A 19,134-nucleotide genomic window follows, 5' to 3' on the forward strand; every position below is an offset into this window, starting at 1 on the left:
GATTTTTAGTGTTGCTAAAATGAATAAAATACAGTTACAAGCAAAACCAGCAGTATAAGAATTTCGTGTTTTTTGTTTTGTTTTTTTTTTACAATTCTCAAGTATATACATTTATGGATTGTGAGAGAAAAAATGCAGGATATTTTGTGGAGAACTTTTTTGTGGAGTCTAAAAGGTGTTGTCTATGCAAAATCGCATTTAAAAAGTAGTGCCCAGGTGTAGGAACAAAAATCCCTTTTTAGAGACTGTTTCCTAGTTCACCTTATGGCCTAAAAGCCCCAGAGTTTACAATAGGTACTGTCTTCTTTCAACAGCTGTAAGAAAGGGGTGGCTGGGTGAACTCTTTATTTTTTTTATTGAATGCTAGACATCAGAATGCATTATTTTGCTCTTGTACACTCTTACAGTATTTTAAATTTGAGTTTAAGTAAAAGGTGAGTGGCAGAGTGTATTACTATATGTTTTTGTTATTTTTATGTGAATGAAGAATTAAAAGATGCAATTTTTTTAATAAGCTAGGACTGTATTTTCAACATAAATGTTCAGTTCTGTTGGTTCAGGAAGGACGCCATGACATGCTGCTGCCTCTCATCGGCCTCCAAATGGTTGGCTAAAATGCCAAAACAGTTTTTTTAAATGGATTTTTACCCCCAAGGGGGCAAAATATTAATATATATTAGTAAAGAATAAAATAAAATGTATTTTTAAAAATCATGAAATTGTATTATTTGTGCTCTAATAGCTATAACCCAATTTTAGCATTTCTCTTTAGGTTCTTGCCATTCACTTACATTTCACACAACTGCCTGTATGTGTTTTTGTATGCAGCCTAAATTTCTATGCATTTTTCATAATTTTTCTCTTTCTCCGGGACTTTTATTTTGGCGTGGGGTTGTGACGTCATACGGCCGCGCCGCGAGATGCGTTGCGGATCAACTGAAGAAAGGTTTGTGTTGTTAAGCATTTAAAGTGTTCAAATAGATATATTCCTTTTAGTTAGTTTATAAGTTTCTCAAGCAGTGTGTACTGATCATTTAATGTAACATTATAATGCTTTATCAAAGTTAATGCGCGTTATTTCTGTGAGTAAAGCGCGAAACACAGAAAAGCGTCTCATTTCCTGTAACTGTTATCCGGTTAAAGCGGGTTAAGCTGATGGAGAAACTCCGAGTGAACTGAAACAAATGCTTGTCAGAATGATTTTTGTTTCTAGGACGCTCCGTTGTATATCACTTACTGTCAAATTATCTATTTATATTCAATTTAAATAAAGATTAAATGTTTTAAAAGACTTTAACTCCATAAATCAGCAACATAATGATTGTTAACATGATAGTAATACTATCTGTAACTATGGTATTGTGACAGAAATAGTCAAACGCTTATTGGCTTATGTCCATTCACTCTCTCTCTATATATATTAGGGGTGCACGAATACTCAAATATTCGATGTGTAATTAATATTAATATTCGAAAATTAAAAATACCTTTCGAATTTTACTGCGTTGATTTGCTGGCTGTAAATGCACTGAATCCATGATAAATCCCTCTAAATCTCGCAGTTATAACTAAATTCACTGGGTGGCGCTGTGAAGCAGGTTAATAAGTTAAATGTATTATTACATAATGTCGTCTGCCTGGTTATGTTTGGAATTATTTGGATGAAAATAATCTTATAAAATGGAGGTATTTTTGATTAAATCAATTAATGCAACTGAGTTATAATGTCACCAGCACAACGAGGATCACATGAAAACCAAACATCAGCCGAATGAGGAATACTGCACCACGAGTGCGGGGTAAGCGCTTCTGTACCCCGAGTGAGGGCGAGATAGCTTATGATAGCAAAATGAAAACACACAGTGCGTCGCTCAAACTTCACTCAACTCTGTTATCTGTCTCCGTGACGTCTGTCAGCGGGGCATTCTCACCAGAGAATAATATTATTGTTACTCTCAATATGAAAATGTGAAACAAAACATAACAACCATATACCGATTTGTGTGTGTGTGTGCATTAGGGCTAGGCGATATGGCCAAAAATTAATATCCCGATATAGCTCATTTGATATCCCGATAACGATATGCATAACGGTATAGCAATTTTTCTGTTAATTCAGTTTATGAATAGTCTATACAAAATTGCAATGTGGAAATGCAGTTTGAAATGATATACAAAACAAATAAAGGTAGTATGGACTACATTTTAATTTTATTTAGAACCTTTTTTCAAGCAAGACTGTTGGTGAACACGTGCCTAGGGATGTTAACCGATGACCGTTTGACCGATGGTTGACCGTATCAACGTTAACCGATCAAAGTTGTCGGTTGAAAAAAAAAAAGAAGTGATCTCTAAATTAGGCTATTATAGACAGTGGACTAAACGCTACTACAGTTAGCCGTCTCATTCCAAAATATTTTTGTGTGATTGAACATATCCCTCACACTCAATTTTTCATAACTCGCCTGTTTGTACTTAATAAACCAATAAAAACATTTGGCTTAAATAAAAATGTTTAGGTTTGCGCGCTCACAAGGTTTTCAAAAAGTAAACAGGCTAAAACACTCGAGGTTAGAGCCAGAGCAGACGACAGTATGAAGCGTGCGTTTCGCTTAAGATGGGCTTACATTTGGAAATATATTACATCTACATTTCAGTGGAAACACATAAGGTGTTGATCGTCTTCCTTTATTATTGTTAGCAATTCCTCGAACTAAAGCGGCGTCTCTTCGGAGCTGTCATTTTCTTAAATAAGCCACGGCAATGTTACAAATGAGCTCATAACGCTGGACAAACGCCTTTATTTTCAACGCGATCAGATTGTACCCAAACCATTTCGAAACTAAGGAGCCATTGTCCTCTGATTACAAACAAGCTCCTCGGCGGCGCGTTTGCGGGACTCGTGTTTTGCGCTGTGGGGGATTTAAAAAAGTGACATGAGTGGAAGGGAGACGGCAGCGCTAGGACAGGACAGTGTGTGTGTGTGTGTGTGTGTGTGTGTGAGAGAGAGAGGGGTAGCGCGGCTCGCGGCTGTTATTTCAAATAGCGCAGCATATTTTAAATTAATCGGTTTCAACCGGCTAATGAGGCTCGGTGGTCGGTCAAGAAAATGTTTAGTTTTCGCCATCCCTACACCTGCCATTAAAATATTTCAATATATGGCTATGGTGTGCCACGCGTAAAAGCCCGTTGCAGCGTCTGTGTCTGAAGTTTGTTTTGAGCGCTAATGCCACCACTCTGGCATAATTACTCTGAGAATTACCCTGGTCTGAACCGCGTCTACTACCGTCTTCCTCCATGTGTGTTTATGTATTGCAGCCAGGGTTTCCGTTGTCCGGTAATTACCGGACATTGGCCGGGAAAAAAATTAAATGTCCGACAAAATGAAATCTTTTCGGTCAAATTGTCAGATTAAAACTGCCTCTTATCGATACCGTAAGCCTGCGACGTTATGCCCTCCGTGGCTATGGAGGATTGCAATTCTCCACAGCCTGCGAAGCAGAGTAGGCCTATGTGAGTGGAGTGAGGAGTGGAGCGGCGAGATTTTGAATGGAGTGAGGAGCGATTTTTTTAAAAGTCGGAGCGTTGTGGTTTTTACTCGCTCTGAGAGCGCTCCACTACCGCTCAATCACGAGAACAATTTATGACAATGGGCCGGCACAGCACTACATTTTTCGCCAGAACTAGAGCGTAGATCGGCTCAAAAAAATAAAGCCCAACCCTACCCGAGCCCATGCACCCGAGAGACCGGCCCTGCCCGTGTAGCCTAAGTATCGAGAACGAGCCTGTAATGAGCGGAGCGGAGCCGGTGTGATCAGCTCAATAATCCGCAGGCGCTCATGAACCCGCCGGTAAAATGATGTTCGTTCAAATCCAGCTCAGACATGACATAAATCTGTAGCTTACTTGTTGTAGCCATTAAACAATGTTTTTTTTCTTCATATTTATGTTTAAATATTATAATATTATTTTTAGATTTCATCTGATTATGATAGGCTAAGTGCAAAGATGCAAGTGGGTCAGAAATTATTTTGGTGGTTATATTTAGTTTAATATTAAGTTTTGTTTTGTAAAAAGCCTTTCTTTCGTTTTGTACAAATTGTCTCTTAATTTTAATAAAGGTTTCTTCGGTTAATTGCATGTATTTAATAAATAAGAAATAAATAATTAGACTAGGTCGCTGAAGCCATCGCTTTCATTGCTCATGAACTGGAGCGCGTCTCAAATAAACTGAAACTCGGCAGGCTTGCCTCACAGACATGAGGAATATGTAGCCTAATATGTGTAGAAACGAAAAGATTTAAATAAGCACATGGTGCAGTGTTCAGAACTCACACGGTAAACAACCAGCGTTATACAGATGATCACGGCGATTGGCATGAGCGGGCATTTTAGCATTTTGTTAAAGTTTAAGGGATTTTTTTTTTTTACCTTCTACTGAATATGATCGGGTGCAAGCACATTTTAAACAGGTAGCACTTATTCACACACGTAATTTTGTGAATAAGTAATTTTGTCGTTTTCTCTAATGATTTCAAAAACATCTTGTAGTGCTTACCTGCGTACAGTTATCAGTATACTGTTATATTCTATTATATGATTTTGTCATTTCACACGGTGGCCAATTTAAATGTTACCAACTAAATGAGACATACTGAGTTTATAATTAAATGTATTAATTGCGTTTAATTATTGCATCTAAACACAATAGTGTTGTGCCAAGATTTTTCACGTGAATAAAGGCAAATAGGTTTGCACACTTTGCTTAATCACTGGTCTAGTCTGTTAAACTGGTCAGAAGTTCTCGTTTCTAATCTGCCCTCGTAGCCAATTTTTTCTCTCATCAAAACCGAATATCATCAGTGGTTGTACATCAAGAGCAGGAACAGTTTTTGTGCATTTTGTTTCGCGATCTGACCGGAACAAACAGAAAGTCTCTGCAGCGGCGTTAAGCGTTCGATTAAAGCGCTCGTCTGTGTGAAGACTGCACGAGCCGCGAGAGAAATCTGCTCCACTAATAACAGCGGCAACGAGCGCCAGATCGCCTCTTATTTAACAAACGAATGAAATGATGCTCTTCTAGTTAACCAGAGATGTTTTGTTTGTATTAGTTAGGTTCATCCGTGAAGCAAGATGTTTTAAAAAAGTGGTGGGGACATGTCCCACCTGTCCCACCCGCAAATTACGCCTATGAGTTTAAAAAGATCAATCGCCAATCGGACGTTCATGTTTTTTTTTTTTCGTCTATTTGAAAGTTAGGCTAATAAACATCTTGCATATACGGCCTGATTATGTCATTTTTTTAAAGTTACATAAACTGCTTTCAGGAGTTTTTGACCGGCATATCATCAAAATGTCCGGAAAACGAAACCTCTGCCGGTCACTTTGACCGGCACCATTTTTTTCTAGCGGAAACTCTGATTGCAGCGTGCATGGGCATGCCGTGGCGTGACGTGCATCTTGACGTAAAATTCTGCCGTAAACGCCTTATCGTGGCATAAGCGATAGAGCCTAATATAAAACGATAGACATTTTCTATCGTCCAGACGATATATTTCGTCATATCGCCCAGCCCTACTCTGCATGATAAATGGCGTGCTCTGCTTTATTGGTGTTTCTTTCCGCTCACGCTGCTTGAGCTTATAATGTCTTAAATCTTTCATTTTCTCAAAATACCTTTTTTAAATAAACAAATATTAGATTTTTATGAGCCCAAATATTCAAATACTATATATATAACCAAGGCATTTGTCAGTAATACAGTCAAAATCGGGAATATGTGAATAAGTGCGTTGCTGGTTGATTTAAGGCGTGCCCCTACATTTTGTGTCTGACTACTGAACTAGAGCTGCCTAAAGGCACACCGAGAGGTTTATTCTTGTTTTTTTCATAATTCTAACATGAATAAATTGTCCAAACACACAGGAAAACTCCTGGAGAAGCCTCTGAGATCCACGTGACACACTATAAAGATGGCGTTGTTTACACAGGAGAGTGTAGACATACAGATTGTAGACGTGTTCAGCTTGAAGCATAAGGATAAAGAGCAACAAACAGGTTAGTTTCATTCGCTTCTTTTTATCCTTATTAAAATGATCTCTACAGAAATGAATGATATCTTTGAAGAATGTCATATGAGTGTCCTGCTTCCATTTTGGACATTCGTTGTTACGACATGTAGCACATTTAATTCAGAAAATAATAATGAGTTTGTCTAAAACAATTATTTTGTGACAATCTAGTATTTAACAATAATATTTAAAATTGAAAGGTAAGTAATTTACATTTGTTGTCTAGAAGTGTCATAAAGTTCAACTCTAAAACTCTTTTACAACTTTTAAAAGGAAATAAAGCTGAGAAACTTTGGGTAGGAATGGGAGAGTTAGAGTAAACGTACCTATTAAGCTCACTAAACTCTACATTAAGACATTTTAGTGCACAGGGTATTGGTTTCAGTACAAGAAGTTACATTATAATAAAAGCTTAATCTTTCACACAATATTATTTCATTTTATTTTAAATGACAAAAATGTTAAAATTTAAGATCATCATTAAATGCAAAAAGTCTGGCTGTGCGTAATGGGTGCATGTTTGTCCCTTTACACCCCTGTTTTCAATAACCTGTTCCAATAATGTTCTTTTTATTATTGTTTATTTTAAACAACATAAGAATAATTTTATATAAAGTTTAAGTTGAAGTGACAACCATCAGTTAATATTTAAAATCTGTTTATGAAGTAAACACAGACGTTCGATGTGGATGAGATAAAAGGGAGCACACTGAGCTCAATAGGTATGTTTACCCTATTTATATGCTAAATGTTTCTTTTTAAAAAGAGATGCAATAAATTGCTTGTAAGCTAACAATATTCAGAACAGCGTACCATTCAGTGCATCAATGCTCACTATTCTTTCCTTTTTATTTTTCCTTAAAGTTCTGAAGTGTACAATTTAAATCATGTGAGCTAACTCAATACACATAATGATATTAGATTATTATAACGCAATAGATATTTGAAAATATAAACCATTATTTTATTATATTGTGTTGTACAATATAATATACAGGAGGCATCCGAAATAGATGCCCGAGCCTCTCGATATGGAGGAGCAACGGCTCTACTCTGAGCTCCTCCCGGGTGACCGAGCTCCTCACCCTATCTCTAGAGCAGTGATTCTCAAACTTTTTCAGCCCAAGGAACACTTTATCTTCCAATTTTTTTCTGAGGACCACCTACAGAATCCCACTCTGATGCTGCGTTCACACCGCACGCGAATGATTTACATGTTAAGTCAATGCAGAGACGCGAATAGGCATTCTGCGGCGCGATTCGCGCGAATGAGGCGGCGCGAATGGTGCGGCAATGATCACGCGAATTGAGCGTTTTGAATGCTTGCGCGAAACACACGAATCGCTCAAGTTGAAAAATCTGAACTTTGGCGGATATTTGCGCCGCGTTAACCAATGAGGAGCCTGCTTACTGCGTGGTGAAGTGACGGATGGGAAACCCATAGGGGAACCCCGAGGCCAGGGTAATTTAAAAATACTACTGTATTGTCACAAAATGTACTTTTAATCGTTTTTCAGGCGAGAATGTAGTTGTTTATAGCTCAAATATGTGATTTATATATTAAGAGAGCTCCTATTTGAAAATTTGATCTGGTGTTTTCGGAGGTGTGAGACCCAGGCGTTCACCGGAGCTCAGCGCTCATCAACCCCGGTGAGAGCAGCCTTAACTCGGCTAGTCCTTCTGCCGACTGCCGCTGCCTGGCAGAACCCCCTCCCATGACGTGAATTCGCGTCTGTTGTGTAGTGAATGTCACACGCGAATGAAGCGAATGGATTCAAATTGTTCACGCATCCATATTCGCGCGATTTATTTGCGTCATTCACGTGCGGTGTGAACACAGCATGACACGCCCCCAAAAACCAACAAAATAGGAAGGATAAGCTAAATTTAAGTTTAATATGCAACTGTTTCAATTCAAAAACTAATCATTTAAACACAAATGGAGTGATATGATCAGAAATTATTATATACATTTTTATTTAATTTGAAAAAGTAAATGTGAAATGAGTTGTTTACTATTAAACATACTGTAACAGCCTAGGTCCCACTTAATGCCATTCCAAAGAGCCATTAGTTTAAAACTGAGGTGGTGGGTATAGGAAGTCTATGGTTGTAACTATGGTAACAATAAAATGCTGAAAAGAATGTTCTCCTGAGAGCGCCGCATTTTTAGAATGCCTGGAGCGCGCTGAGCGAGTTTTACGCTCACGCGCTGAGCGCTCTGCGTTTTTAACTGGTCGCCGAGAGTTGAAGAATGTTCAACTTTGAATAAAACACAGTGCTCATCACTGTCACTCTTCACTCAGCCGTCCAATCACAGTGGAGGAATGGCGGGACAAATACAACACCAACCGCCACATTCTGCGTGTCGTCATCAGATGAAAAGCAATAATAACCGAACAAAATAATTTAAAACAAAAGCCAGAGCAAATACTTTACATTGGATCTGCAGTTTATATAGAATCAATACAGAAACAAACTACCTGTGAACTTAGTAAGACTTCTGCTGATTTTCCGTATCATAACAAGCAAAGAGTCTGAACTGAAGAAAAAAACGCTCTCACAGCGAGGCGTTTTCAGCAACCCTGCGGAGAAAGCTTATTTCAGCCGCCTGTATCCGGGATCTTGTCCTTTCGGTCATGACCCAAAACTCATGACGATAGGTGAGATTAGGAACATAGATCAACCAGTAAATTGTGGTGAAGACTCCTCCTTCACCACGACAGACCAGTACATCGACCGCATTACTGCAGACGCGGCGTCAATCCGTCTGTCAGTCTCCCGTTCCATCCTTCCCTCATTCGTGAGCAAGACCCCAAGATGCAGGAACTCTCCACCAACATGAAGCTTGCAAGCCACCCTTTTCCGACTGAGAATCATGCCCTAGGTCTTATTCTCCTCAGGTGCTGATTCTCATCCTAGTCGCTTCACACTCGGCTGCAAACTGACCCAGTGCATGCTAAAGGTCTCGGTCTGAGGAGGCCAACACGAAAACATCATCTGCAAAAAGCAAAGACAAAATCGCGTGGTCCCAAACTGGACACTCTCTGGCTCTTGGCTGCACCTAGAAATTCTCTCCATAAAAATTATGAACAAAACCGGTGATGAAGGGCAGCCCTGCCGGAGTCCAACATGCACCGGGAACAAGTCTTGACTTACTGCCGGCAATGCGAACCAAGCTCCTGCTCTGGTCGTACAGGGACCGTAAGCAGGGGGCCCCGGACCCAATACTCCCAGAGCACTCTTCACAGGATGCCACAAGGGACACAGTCTAATGCCTTCTCCAAATCCAAAAAAGCACATATGGATTGGTTTGGCAAACTCCAGTGAACTCTCCAGCACCCTGGAAAGGGTATAGAGCTGGTCCAGTGTTCCAAAAACCACGCTGTTTCTCCTGAATCTGAGATTCCACTGTAGACCAAATTCTCCTCTCCTGTACCCTGGCATAGACTTTTCTAGGAAGTGTGATTTTTTTTTTTTTCCCCCTATAGTTGGAACACACCTTCCGATCCCCCTTCTTGAAAAGAGGAAGACCACAACCCCCCGGTCTGCCAGTCCAAAGGTACTGTCCCCAACCACCACACGAAAGGCCAAAGGCGTGTCAACCCAAGACAGCCCCACAACATCCTGAGACTTGAGGTGCCTTGCCACCGAGGAGCTGTTGAACTACCTTGTTGACTTTAGCTTGAGGGATGGACGAGTCCACCTCCGAGCCCTCGGCCTCTGCTTTCTCAATGAAAAACATGTCGGAGGGATTGAGGAGATCCTCAGTGTTCTTTCCACCACCCAACGATATCCCTAGTTGAGGTCAACAGCTGCCCACCTCCACTGTAAACGGCAGAGTCTGTCCAGCTTCCTCCCCCAGCCATCGGACCCAACTCACCACTAGGTGGTGATCAGTTGACAGCTTCACCCCTCTCTTCCCCCGAGTGTCGAAGACATAAGGCCAGGGGTCAAATGAGATGACCATAAAGTTGATCACTGGTCTAGGGTGTCCTGGTGCCACGGACACTGATGGACAACCTTATGCTTGAACATAGTGTCCGTCCCTCAGAGACTCCAAGAGTGCTGGGTACTCTGCACTGCCAATCGGCCCTTAGGCACAGTGAGAGACCTGTCCCCGTCCTGAAGGCGCAGGGAAGTGACCCTCACCTTCTCTCGTTCAACACAAGGCGGCTGAGCTTCGGGTCTATTAGTAAACCAACACCAGCCTGCCATCTTTCACCATGGGCAACTCCAGCCTCTCTCAAGAAGCGTGGTTCCAGAGCCAAGCTGTGTGAGGAGGAGAGCTCGACTATCTCTAGCCGGTACCTCATCTTCCCACACAAGCTCAGGCTCCTTCTCTGCCAGCAAGGTGACGTTCCATGTCCCTAGAGCTAAAGATCAGGTCACCGGGGCCCTCGCCTGCCGCCCGATCCACTACGCACTGGCCCCTTACGATCCCTCCTGCAGGTGGTGAGCCAGTTGGAGGGCAGCCCCATTTTGCTCATTTGTGCTGAGCCTGGTTAGGGTTAAGGCCACCATGGGGCCCTGTCCACCAGGTGCTCGCATACCTGGGTCTAGGGTGGGGCCCCGGCTGCGCCATGACGGGCAACATATCGTTCCTTGGTTTTGTATTTATAATGGGCTTTTGAACTGCTCTTAGTTCGTCACCCAGGACCTGTTTGCCTTGGGAGACCCTACCAGGGGCATATAAACCTAAACAATATAGCTCATAAGATCCTTCAGGTACTACCAACAATCCCCATAATGACAACGTGAAAGAATTTTTTTGAAATCTTTGCCGATGTATTCAAAACAAAAAACGTACATACATTAGTATTCACAGCCTTTGCTCTGATTTGTTAAAGCAACTTTGGCACCAATTACAGCCTCAAGTCTTTTTGAGTATGATGCTACAAGCTTGCAACACTTATTTTTGGCCAGTTATCTGATTCTTCTATGCAGGATCTCTCAAGATCTGTCAGGTTGGATAAGGAGTGGTGGTGCACAGTCATTTTTAGATCTCTGCAGAGATGTTCAATCAGGTTCAAGACAGAGTTCTTCCGCGGCCACTCAAGTACATTTAGAGTTGTCCCGTAGCCACGCCTTTGTTATCTTGGTTGTGTGCTTGGTGGTATTGTCCTGTTGGAAGATGAAGCTTTATCCCAGTCTAAGGTCCAGAGTCCTCTAGAGCAGATTTTCATCAGGGATATGTCTGCTACATTGCTGCATTCAGCTTTCCCCTTAAAGGGGTCATATAATGGTACATGCACTTTTACAAGTTGATTATACAGCAATGTGTGTTGGTAGTGACTGTACACAACCATCCTATAATGATAAAAATCCAAATTCAAGTATTTTTTTTTTGTTCTCCTTATGTGTTTTCACCTGTCTGAAATCAAGCCGTTCGATTTGTGATGTCACGCGAACGAATACCGCTCCCACGACTTGATTGACAGCAGCGTTTCAGCTCAGACCCGCCCTGAGCGAGCGCAAGTTGTCCGCCATTGTGGAAACGCTGGAGCAGAATGGCGTCTAAGCGATTGTGTTCTGTTCTTGGGCGTAATAATGAACACTGCAGTCATTTTGATGTTGATATATCTGATATATCGAAATTGATACAGTTGAACTTGCACAGATGTGTCCCGAGAGACTCGCGTTGTCAAACTTTCTCCTGTTGTCTAAGCGACCCTTCACACTCAAAGCCCCCACAGAACAGAGGGGTGGGGTGAGCAAAGCTAATTGACATAAAAGGGACATGCACAGAAACGGCTTGCTGAAAACAGAGTTAAATTTTATGTTAAAAGTTAAAAGTTAAATGAGTGATTTCTTACAATACTAAATAGAATTTTATTACAAAGTTTTAGACACTAAATAATCATATTAAGGATTGGGTATATACAGCAATCCTTAAGTTAATTTACTACTTTTTAATACCCTTTTTACTACCTTCAGAATATTTTTTAAAACCATCACGACACTGAATTGCAAGTGTTAATCAGCAACCTTTCTATTATTTACACAGATTTTGACATATATAACATACAAAAAAAAGAATAGATTTAGAGACTAATGTTGACAGCATATTGCACATTTATTTCACTTAGTAAATAATAAAAAAAAATACATAAAATGTGGAATGGAGAGAATGGATAGTTCCAGCACACTGGCTGGCATTCATTGCAAGTTGATGCATTACAAACGGCATCTTCTATGAACTGTTGCGGATTCACAAACTGGCATCTTCTATGAACTGGTGAACTATTGTTTGCACTTGTGCTATAGGCCTAATATAAACTTGTGGGCATAAAGAACGATGCTAATCCCAATCTGATGATGTACCCGGTTTTGTCTTTACCACACGTGAATGACTTCGCGATGTCAGAGTTGGGAAACATTTCTTTAAACAGCTCCGAAATTCCTTCATTGGAATTCAATGAGTGGTGATTAACTGCAGTGTTCAGACACTACAGAGCCTCCGCACACAGTGTTTGTGTGGCGCCCATGACCACCCAGAGGTCAGACGTTGCTGGAGCCGTAGTGTTGGCCAGTAGGCCTACAGTGGCACTAATTTGCGGCGGTGGTGGTGGAGGTGCAGCCACGCAGACAGCTGAGATTAGTAGAATTAACTGCTCTCTCTGAACGCGCATTTCATTTTTATGTTTAGTGGATTGCATATGCAACCCAAGTGAGTTAGCTCCCATCCAGTTGACATTGATGTTTTTGTTACACACTGAACAATAAGCCTGCCTGTTATTCCCTACTACAGGCCTGAGCCAGTCCTTAAATGCTGGGTCGTTAACCCAACTATTAGAAAACTTGCATTTGCCCATGATGACGACGATGATGATGACGACGGTTGTCCAGTCGTTGAAGATATGCCTTGAAGCAAGTCTAAAATAAAACGTGAGCCAGCCACTTCTGTTGAGCGCGCAGTGTTCTGAGATGATGCTGAACGACCACTGAATATGACGTCAGCATCAAACATAAGTTGAGATGGAGATGAAAGATCTTTGATTATGTGTCCAGATATGCTAAAGCCCATATTTAAACGAACTAACGCAAATGCAGATAGAATTTCAATCAGAATAGGACACCTGATAGTCTGAAAAAATAGTACCTAATTTGGAAAAACGTTTTTTTTTTTTTCCATATCGCACAGCCCTAGTGGGAATGATTTTCAGGTGTTGGGCTTGGCCCCTTCGTTTTAGTGAAAGGAACTCTTAATGCTTCAGCATACCAAGACATTTTGAACAATTTCATGCTCACAACTTTGCGGTAACAATTTGGGGATTGGTCCCTTCCTGTTCCAACATCAGTCCACACCAGTGGTATGGCAAATTTATTTACATACCACATTTCAAACACTGGTGATCCAAAGTGCTTTACACAGAAGCAGAATTAAGGGAATTAAAGGGGAGGAGGACTTTGTCTATACAATGGCCCTCATTTATCAATCTTGCGTAGAAACGGGTGTATATGTTGGTGTAAGATTATGCTTACACTCCTCTCACCGCCTGATTCATGAAGCTGTGCGCACCTCTGCAATCCAGGTGTTAGCAATAATTGCCCTTGATAAATGCTGCGGCTGAAAACAATTGTCATTAAAATAACACGCCCCTATTCAAGTCTCCGCCTCCCCCACGCCCTCATTTTACGCCATGGACACACGGAAGACGGCAAAAGAAGCAAAACTTCTCCGTGGAGATCGGGGAGATTCTTCTTCTTCGTATTATTATTATTATTATTATTATTATTATTATGATTTATATTATTAATGAGGATTACTTTTATTTAGAAGAAGAATATTGTTATTATTTATTTTATTATAATTATTATTTAAAAGAAGAAGAATGTCATTTTTATTATTTTGTCAGTCTGAATTGTTTTCAGTCCCAGTCTGTGCGCAGCTGCCGGGCCTAACCCTTTACCGTCAGGTAAAGTGCACAGGCTCAACTGGAGGAATACATATGCCTGCAAATCAAATGCTTTGGTATAGTCACACAAATTAAACATTGAAGTCCATGTTGCACAAAAATAAACACTGAAGTTTATAATTACTTTGTTGTTGTTTTTACAGTGGGTCATAATATAGCATATCGTTTTCAGTGTTTTGTGGTGTTAGGAATAGTTTTTCTGCGCATTTTCGCACGTGCGTACACCACCTCCTGAGCTGGCGTAGGATTTGAGCGTGCCGTACGCCAATGTCCATATTGATAAATCTTAAAGTCACTGTGGTTTTGGGTGTACGCAAGATGTATGCTGGAAATTTGGTGTACGCACTTTTGATAAATGAGGGCCAATGTCTCTGGCTGCCTCTAAAGCAGAAGACTATGCAAACTCTGACTCCCCTCCGCCTTGCTGCATAAAGAGATGGATACAATCAGGCGTCAGAGCTCATTCACATCCTCATGAAGGCTGTAAAAGAGTTGGGCTTGGGGCCTGTCTGCAGCCACCTCTACGAATGGTTCCTGCAACAGAGGTGGATGGTAACTAAGTACATTTACTTGAGTACTGTTCTTAAGTACACTTTAAGTATCTGTACTTTTACTTGAATATTATTTTTTCTGGAAAGTTATGACTTTAAACTACATTTGAAAGACAAATAACATGCTTCTTACTCCAGTACATTTCTCCCAAGGTCCTCAAAGACGTTTCTGTAGCAGCATCGAGTCAGTGGATGATTTTTGTCTTTAAAAAAATTTTTTTGCAAACGACTCTTGTAGTCACATGAAGTTTTACAGCCGCTACATCCTTGTTCCAAAGCAGGATGGCGGCCTCAGGCCCATCCTCAATTTGAGATGTCTGAACTGTGCCCTAATAAGGCGGCCGTCCAGAATGTAGACTTTGAAACAAATCCTCTTGCAGGTTTGCAGACAGGACGTTTAATTTCATATTCAGATAGCCTTTCTTCACAGACCTTTCTTGAGATTCACGTTTGAAAGGGTGGCTTACCAATATGCAGTCCCACCATTCTGACTGTCCTTAGCTTCAAACACTATTACGAAATGTGTGGATGTGTCCCTCTCCCTACTGATACAGATGGGAATATGCATTCTGAATTACCTTGATGGTTGGTTGCTTTTAGCCCATTTGAAGGAAAAACTCTGCACTTCAGCTTCATAGGTTCAAGGTCAACCTAAGCAAAAGCTCAGTCCCCCAGCCAACGAATCTCGTTCCTGGGCAATACTCTTCTCTGCCAAAATGTGGTATTGGATTTCACCGGATCACTGTCTGAGAATTCAGAGATTTGCGGTGTCATTCAGAGTCGTGGACAGCCTTCCCCTAAAATAGTTTCAGAAGCTACTGGACCTCAATGCAACAGCCTTCTCAGAATTCGCCTTGGGTCTGTTACATATACAGTCACTACAACACTTGTTGAAGGCACGCAGAGCATCTTTGGGCATGCAGAGGTGGACGGACCTCTTTTCATCTAAAGAGAGCTCCGCTCCTACTTGCCGATATTCTTCTTAAAGGAAAAGTGGCCACAGATGTAGGCTCCACAACTCGGGTTTGGGATGCCAAAATGTCCCTGTCCAAAAATACAACTGGCCACAGATGTAGAAATTCCCTCAGGTAGCTCTGCTCTCTCAGTACATCAGCCAAATCAGGGGGGACATATGCTTTGTGATTCCCTGGGATGGTACATCTGCTATCAGCAACCCCATGGCCAGTTCTGTTTTTGGACCTCTCTCAAAAGGGATAGACATTTTGGGATCCCCAACCCGAGTTGTGGATCCTACTTCCTTGGCCACTTGACAGGACACTTCATGTCTTTCCTAGGTTGGCATGAACAACATCTGCCTCTTCTGCTAACTTTGACATCAGTCAAGTGTGTTGAGGTTTTGCAGACTCTTTCAGTGTACTCCTCTAATAGAAGTCATCATTAGAAGAAGGTCCTATCTGCCTAAAGACCAGAAATCATTACGTTCACTACTCTACCTTCCACTGAGGATGAGCAGGCACCACATCCTCTCTGCCCGGTTCTGGCACTTAGGTTGTACATTGAGCAATCTTTCCAGTTCAGGCAGTCAGAGCACTGAACCAGTCCTTCAGTGTCTATCATTATACCGTCTATGTTGCTAAGTCATCTGCTTAGATGGAGTCAAGTGTGCATTATTGATCATTAGTTGTGTGAAAAATGTTCTCACGACATGCTTTTCAAAACTCTATTTAAAGTGGAATTATCATGCAGCAAGAAATTCTTGTTGTAGTTAAGACATTAAAATGCATCATTCCACAGGAAAAGGATGCCTATTTGTGTGAACGCCAAATTTATCCATCGAGCATTTATACCAGGTGCAAACTTGAATGTGTCTCCTTCATTTACTTCTAATCGACACACCAGGTGTTTACAGGGATTTGTTGGTTTTGAGGTTTTGCTTTAACTTGTATTTGTTTTGTTTTTTGGCTTTAGACCGGATGCAGCTGAAAAAGGAGAGTCAAGAACTGGAGGAAATTGAAGTGAAAAATCAGCATGAGAAAGATAAGACTGGTGAAAAGTCTATTAGTTGCTCAATGACTAAAAAGGTTTCCTCACGAAAAAGAGCTCTGAAGACTAGAAGTGGGAAAGATCAGACTAGAGAAAAGTCTATTAGTTGCTCAATGACTAAAAAGGTTTCCTCACAAAAAAGATCTCCGAAGACTAGAACTGAGAAAGATCAGACTGGAGAAAAATCTATTAGTTGCTCAATGACTAAAAAGGTTTCCTCACAAAAAAGAGATCTGAAGACTAGAAGTGATTTTACCTGCCACGAGTGTGGAAAATGTTTTACTCGAAAATCAAGCCTTAATGACCACATGAGAATTCACACTGGAGAGAAGCCTTTTCCCTGCGAACAGTGTGGAAAGATTTTCAGTAAAAAACGAAACCTTGAAGTCCACATGAGAATTCACACGGGAGAAAAGCCTTTCTCCTGCGAACATTGTGAGAAAAGTTTTACTCAAAAATCGTCCCTTGAAGTCCACGTGAGAGATCACACTGGAGAAAACTCATTCACCTGCCAACAGTGTGGGAAACAATTCACTAATAAAGGAAACTTTAATGTCCATATGAAACTTCACTCTGGAGAGAAGCCTTTCCCCTGCGATCAGTGTGGGAAGAGCTTCTCACTGAAAGGAAATCTACAGACTCACATGAAACTTCACAGTGGAGAGAAGCCTTTCACCTGCAATCAATGTGGGAAGAGCTTCTCGCTAAAAGGAAATCTTCAGACTCACATGAGAATTCACACCGGAGAGAAGCCGTTCCCATGTGATCAGTGTGGAAAGAGTTTCAGATGTAAATTAACTCTTAAAACCCACATGAGGACTCACTCAAGAGATTTCGTTTGTCATCAGTGCAAGAGAAGCTTCACAGACAGCAAACGCCTGAAGAATCATGTAAAAAAAAATCACATTGGAGAGAATCCTCTCGTGTGCCTTCACTGTGGAATGACCTGCAAAAACAAAGGAAAACTTGAGGTTCACATGAGAGATCACACTGAGAAGACGTTCACCTGCCCTCAGTGTGACGCAAGTTTCACATATCAGAGAGACTTGAAACAGCATCTGCTCACTCATTCTGGAAAGAAACTCAAAAGTTCCAAGTCTGCAAGAGATTTAGAAAAAAAATAGCAATTTCAAAAATCACCAGTAAAATTACGGGTAAAGTGATTTCATTGTGTTGAGTGTTTTTCTTGGCATTACTATTGCAGATACACTTGGCTTGACAATTTGAAATGCCACCAGAAAATCTTTGTGAAATTAAATTAAGTTTTATTTATTTGATTGTTTAATATACCGGAATCAAAATGTTTTAAACTGTTTTGTTGTGAAATGCCACAATGTAAATTAAATTATAAATAAAAGTACATTACCTGAATAAAATGAAAATTGTACTAAATCATTGCAGTAAGAGAATGCACAAGTAAACACATGGTTTTAGTCGTGACTTGAATATGCCAAGGGGGTAATCTAGCGTTCGGAAAGCGTTCCACCCATAGGGGCGGCCATTGCTAACCAAGCCATCACCTGCTGTTAGCATCCCATTGACTCCCATTCATTTTTGAGTCACTTTGACAGTGAATAACTTTACATCTGAGACGTTTAAAGACTCCATTTGTCCATTGTTTATTTCTTAAGAAACATGACAATGCATAAAAGGCTCCGTTACCTTGTATCTTACACTATCGCCCCGCAGAAGCTGTTTTTGTAAAAATAGGCTAACGATTGCGTCATAACCAACGCGACCCTGTCGCACAGTTGAGAAATTACCGTATAGACCTGAGGAGACGCTCGCAGGCAATCTTTTACTGTCTATGAGACAGTCGGGGGGACGTGGAGACATAAAGTCTGATAAAGTCAAGGGGGAAGAATGGGGAGAAGCCCATAGTGAGCCAAAAGCAACGGGAGAAAATATTTAAACAACGTGATTCAGCTTTCACTTTCCACAACTACTAGAAGACCTACAGCTGTCCGACAGGAGGCTCACGTCACATCTACGTCCTCAAGCTCAGTCTGAGCCGGCGCAGTTCGCTCAGCCATCAGGAAGTGAGTGCTCCTATACTGACATCACTTAACGCCGTAGAAGGCAATGGGATAGCTCGGTCCATTTCTTTTACTGTCTATGGAATATGCCAATGGTTGGGAGTATGGAGGCATATCAGTAACAGTATTCAATTTGAAATGTAATATTCAAAATGGCTGTGCAGTGAACACCATTATATGGTAATTTTTAGGGCCTCTGTAGCACACCACTTTTCACACATTGTAACAAAACTTCAAATACTTACAGATCTCATCAAGCCGAACAACTTTCACACTAATCATATCTCCTAATCATACGTAAGCCCAACAGGAAGTTGTAGGAGGCCAATCACATGGCCTATGAGTATTGTGAGTCAAAGTTATAGCGCCACCAACTAGCAACAGGAAGTGTCACTATGCTTTGCTTTCAAATGCTTTTTGAAAGCTTTTTGATTGCCCTCGTTTTTACCTGTTTTGCTTCAAGCTTTGTCAGAATAAAGTCAAGACACAGTAGATTTAGGCCTGCAACAGGATTCTTGATATATTAAATACTGTTGCCATGGCAACATGTCAA

General features: G+C 41.0%; 1 protein-coding gene across 1 annotated transcript in view; it reads left to right on the forward strand.

The window, feature by feature from the left end:
* The first annotated feature begins 869 nt into the window (after positions 1-869).
* LOC137075797 (oocyte zinc finger protein XlCOF6-like) overlaps positions 870-19,134 on the forward strand; it is a 39,455-nt gene continuing 21,190 nt past the window's right edge. Inside the window, exons 1-3 of the mRNA XM_067444752.1 lie at positions 870-946; positions 5,926-6,057; positions 16,471-17,668. Coding sequence (XP_067300853.1) covers positions 5,973-6,057; positions 16,471-17,668 — 1,283 coding nt within the window. The 5' untranslated portion in view covers positions 870-946; positions 5,926-5,972. The remainder of the gene's footprint in view (positions 947-5,925; positions 6,058-16,470; positions 17,669-19,134) is intronic.

This window comes from Pseudorasbora parva, chromosome 5 (genome assembly GCF_024679245.1).
Source record: "Pseudorasbora parva isolate DD20220531a chromosome 5, ASM2467924v1, whole genome shotgun sequence".
In the NCBI taxonomy this organism is placed as follows: domain Eukaryota; kingdom Metazoa; phylum Chordata; class Actinopteri; order Cypriniformes; family Gobionidae; genus Pseudorasbora; species Pseudorasbora parva.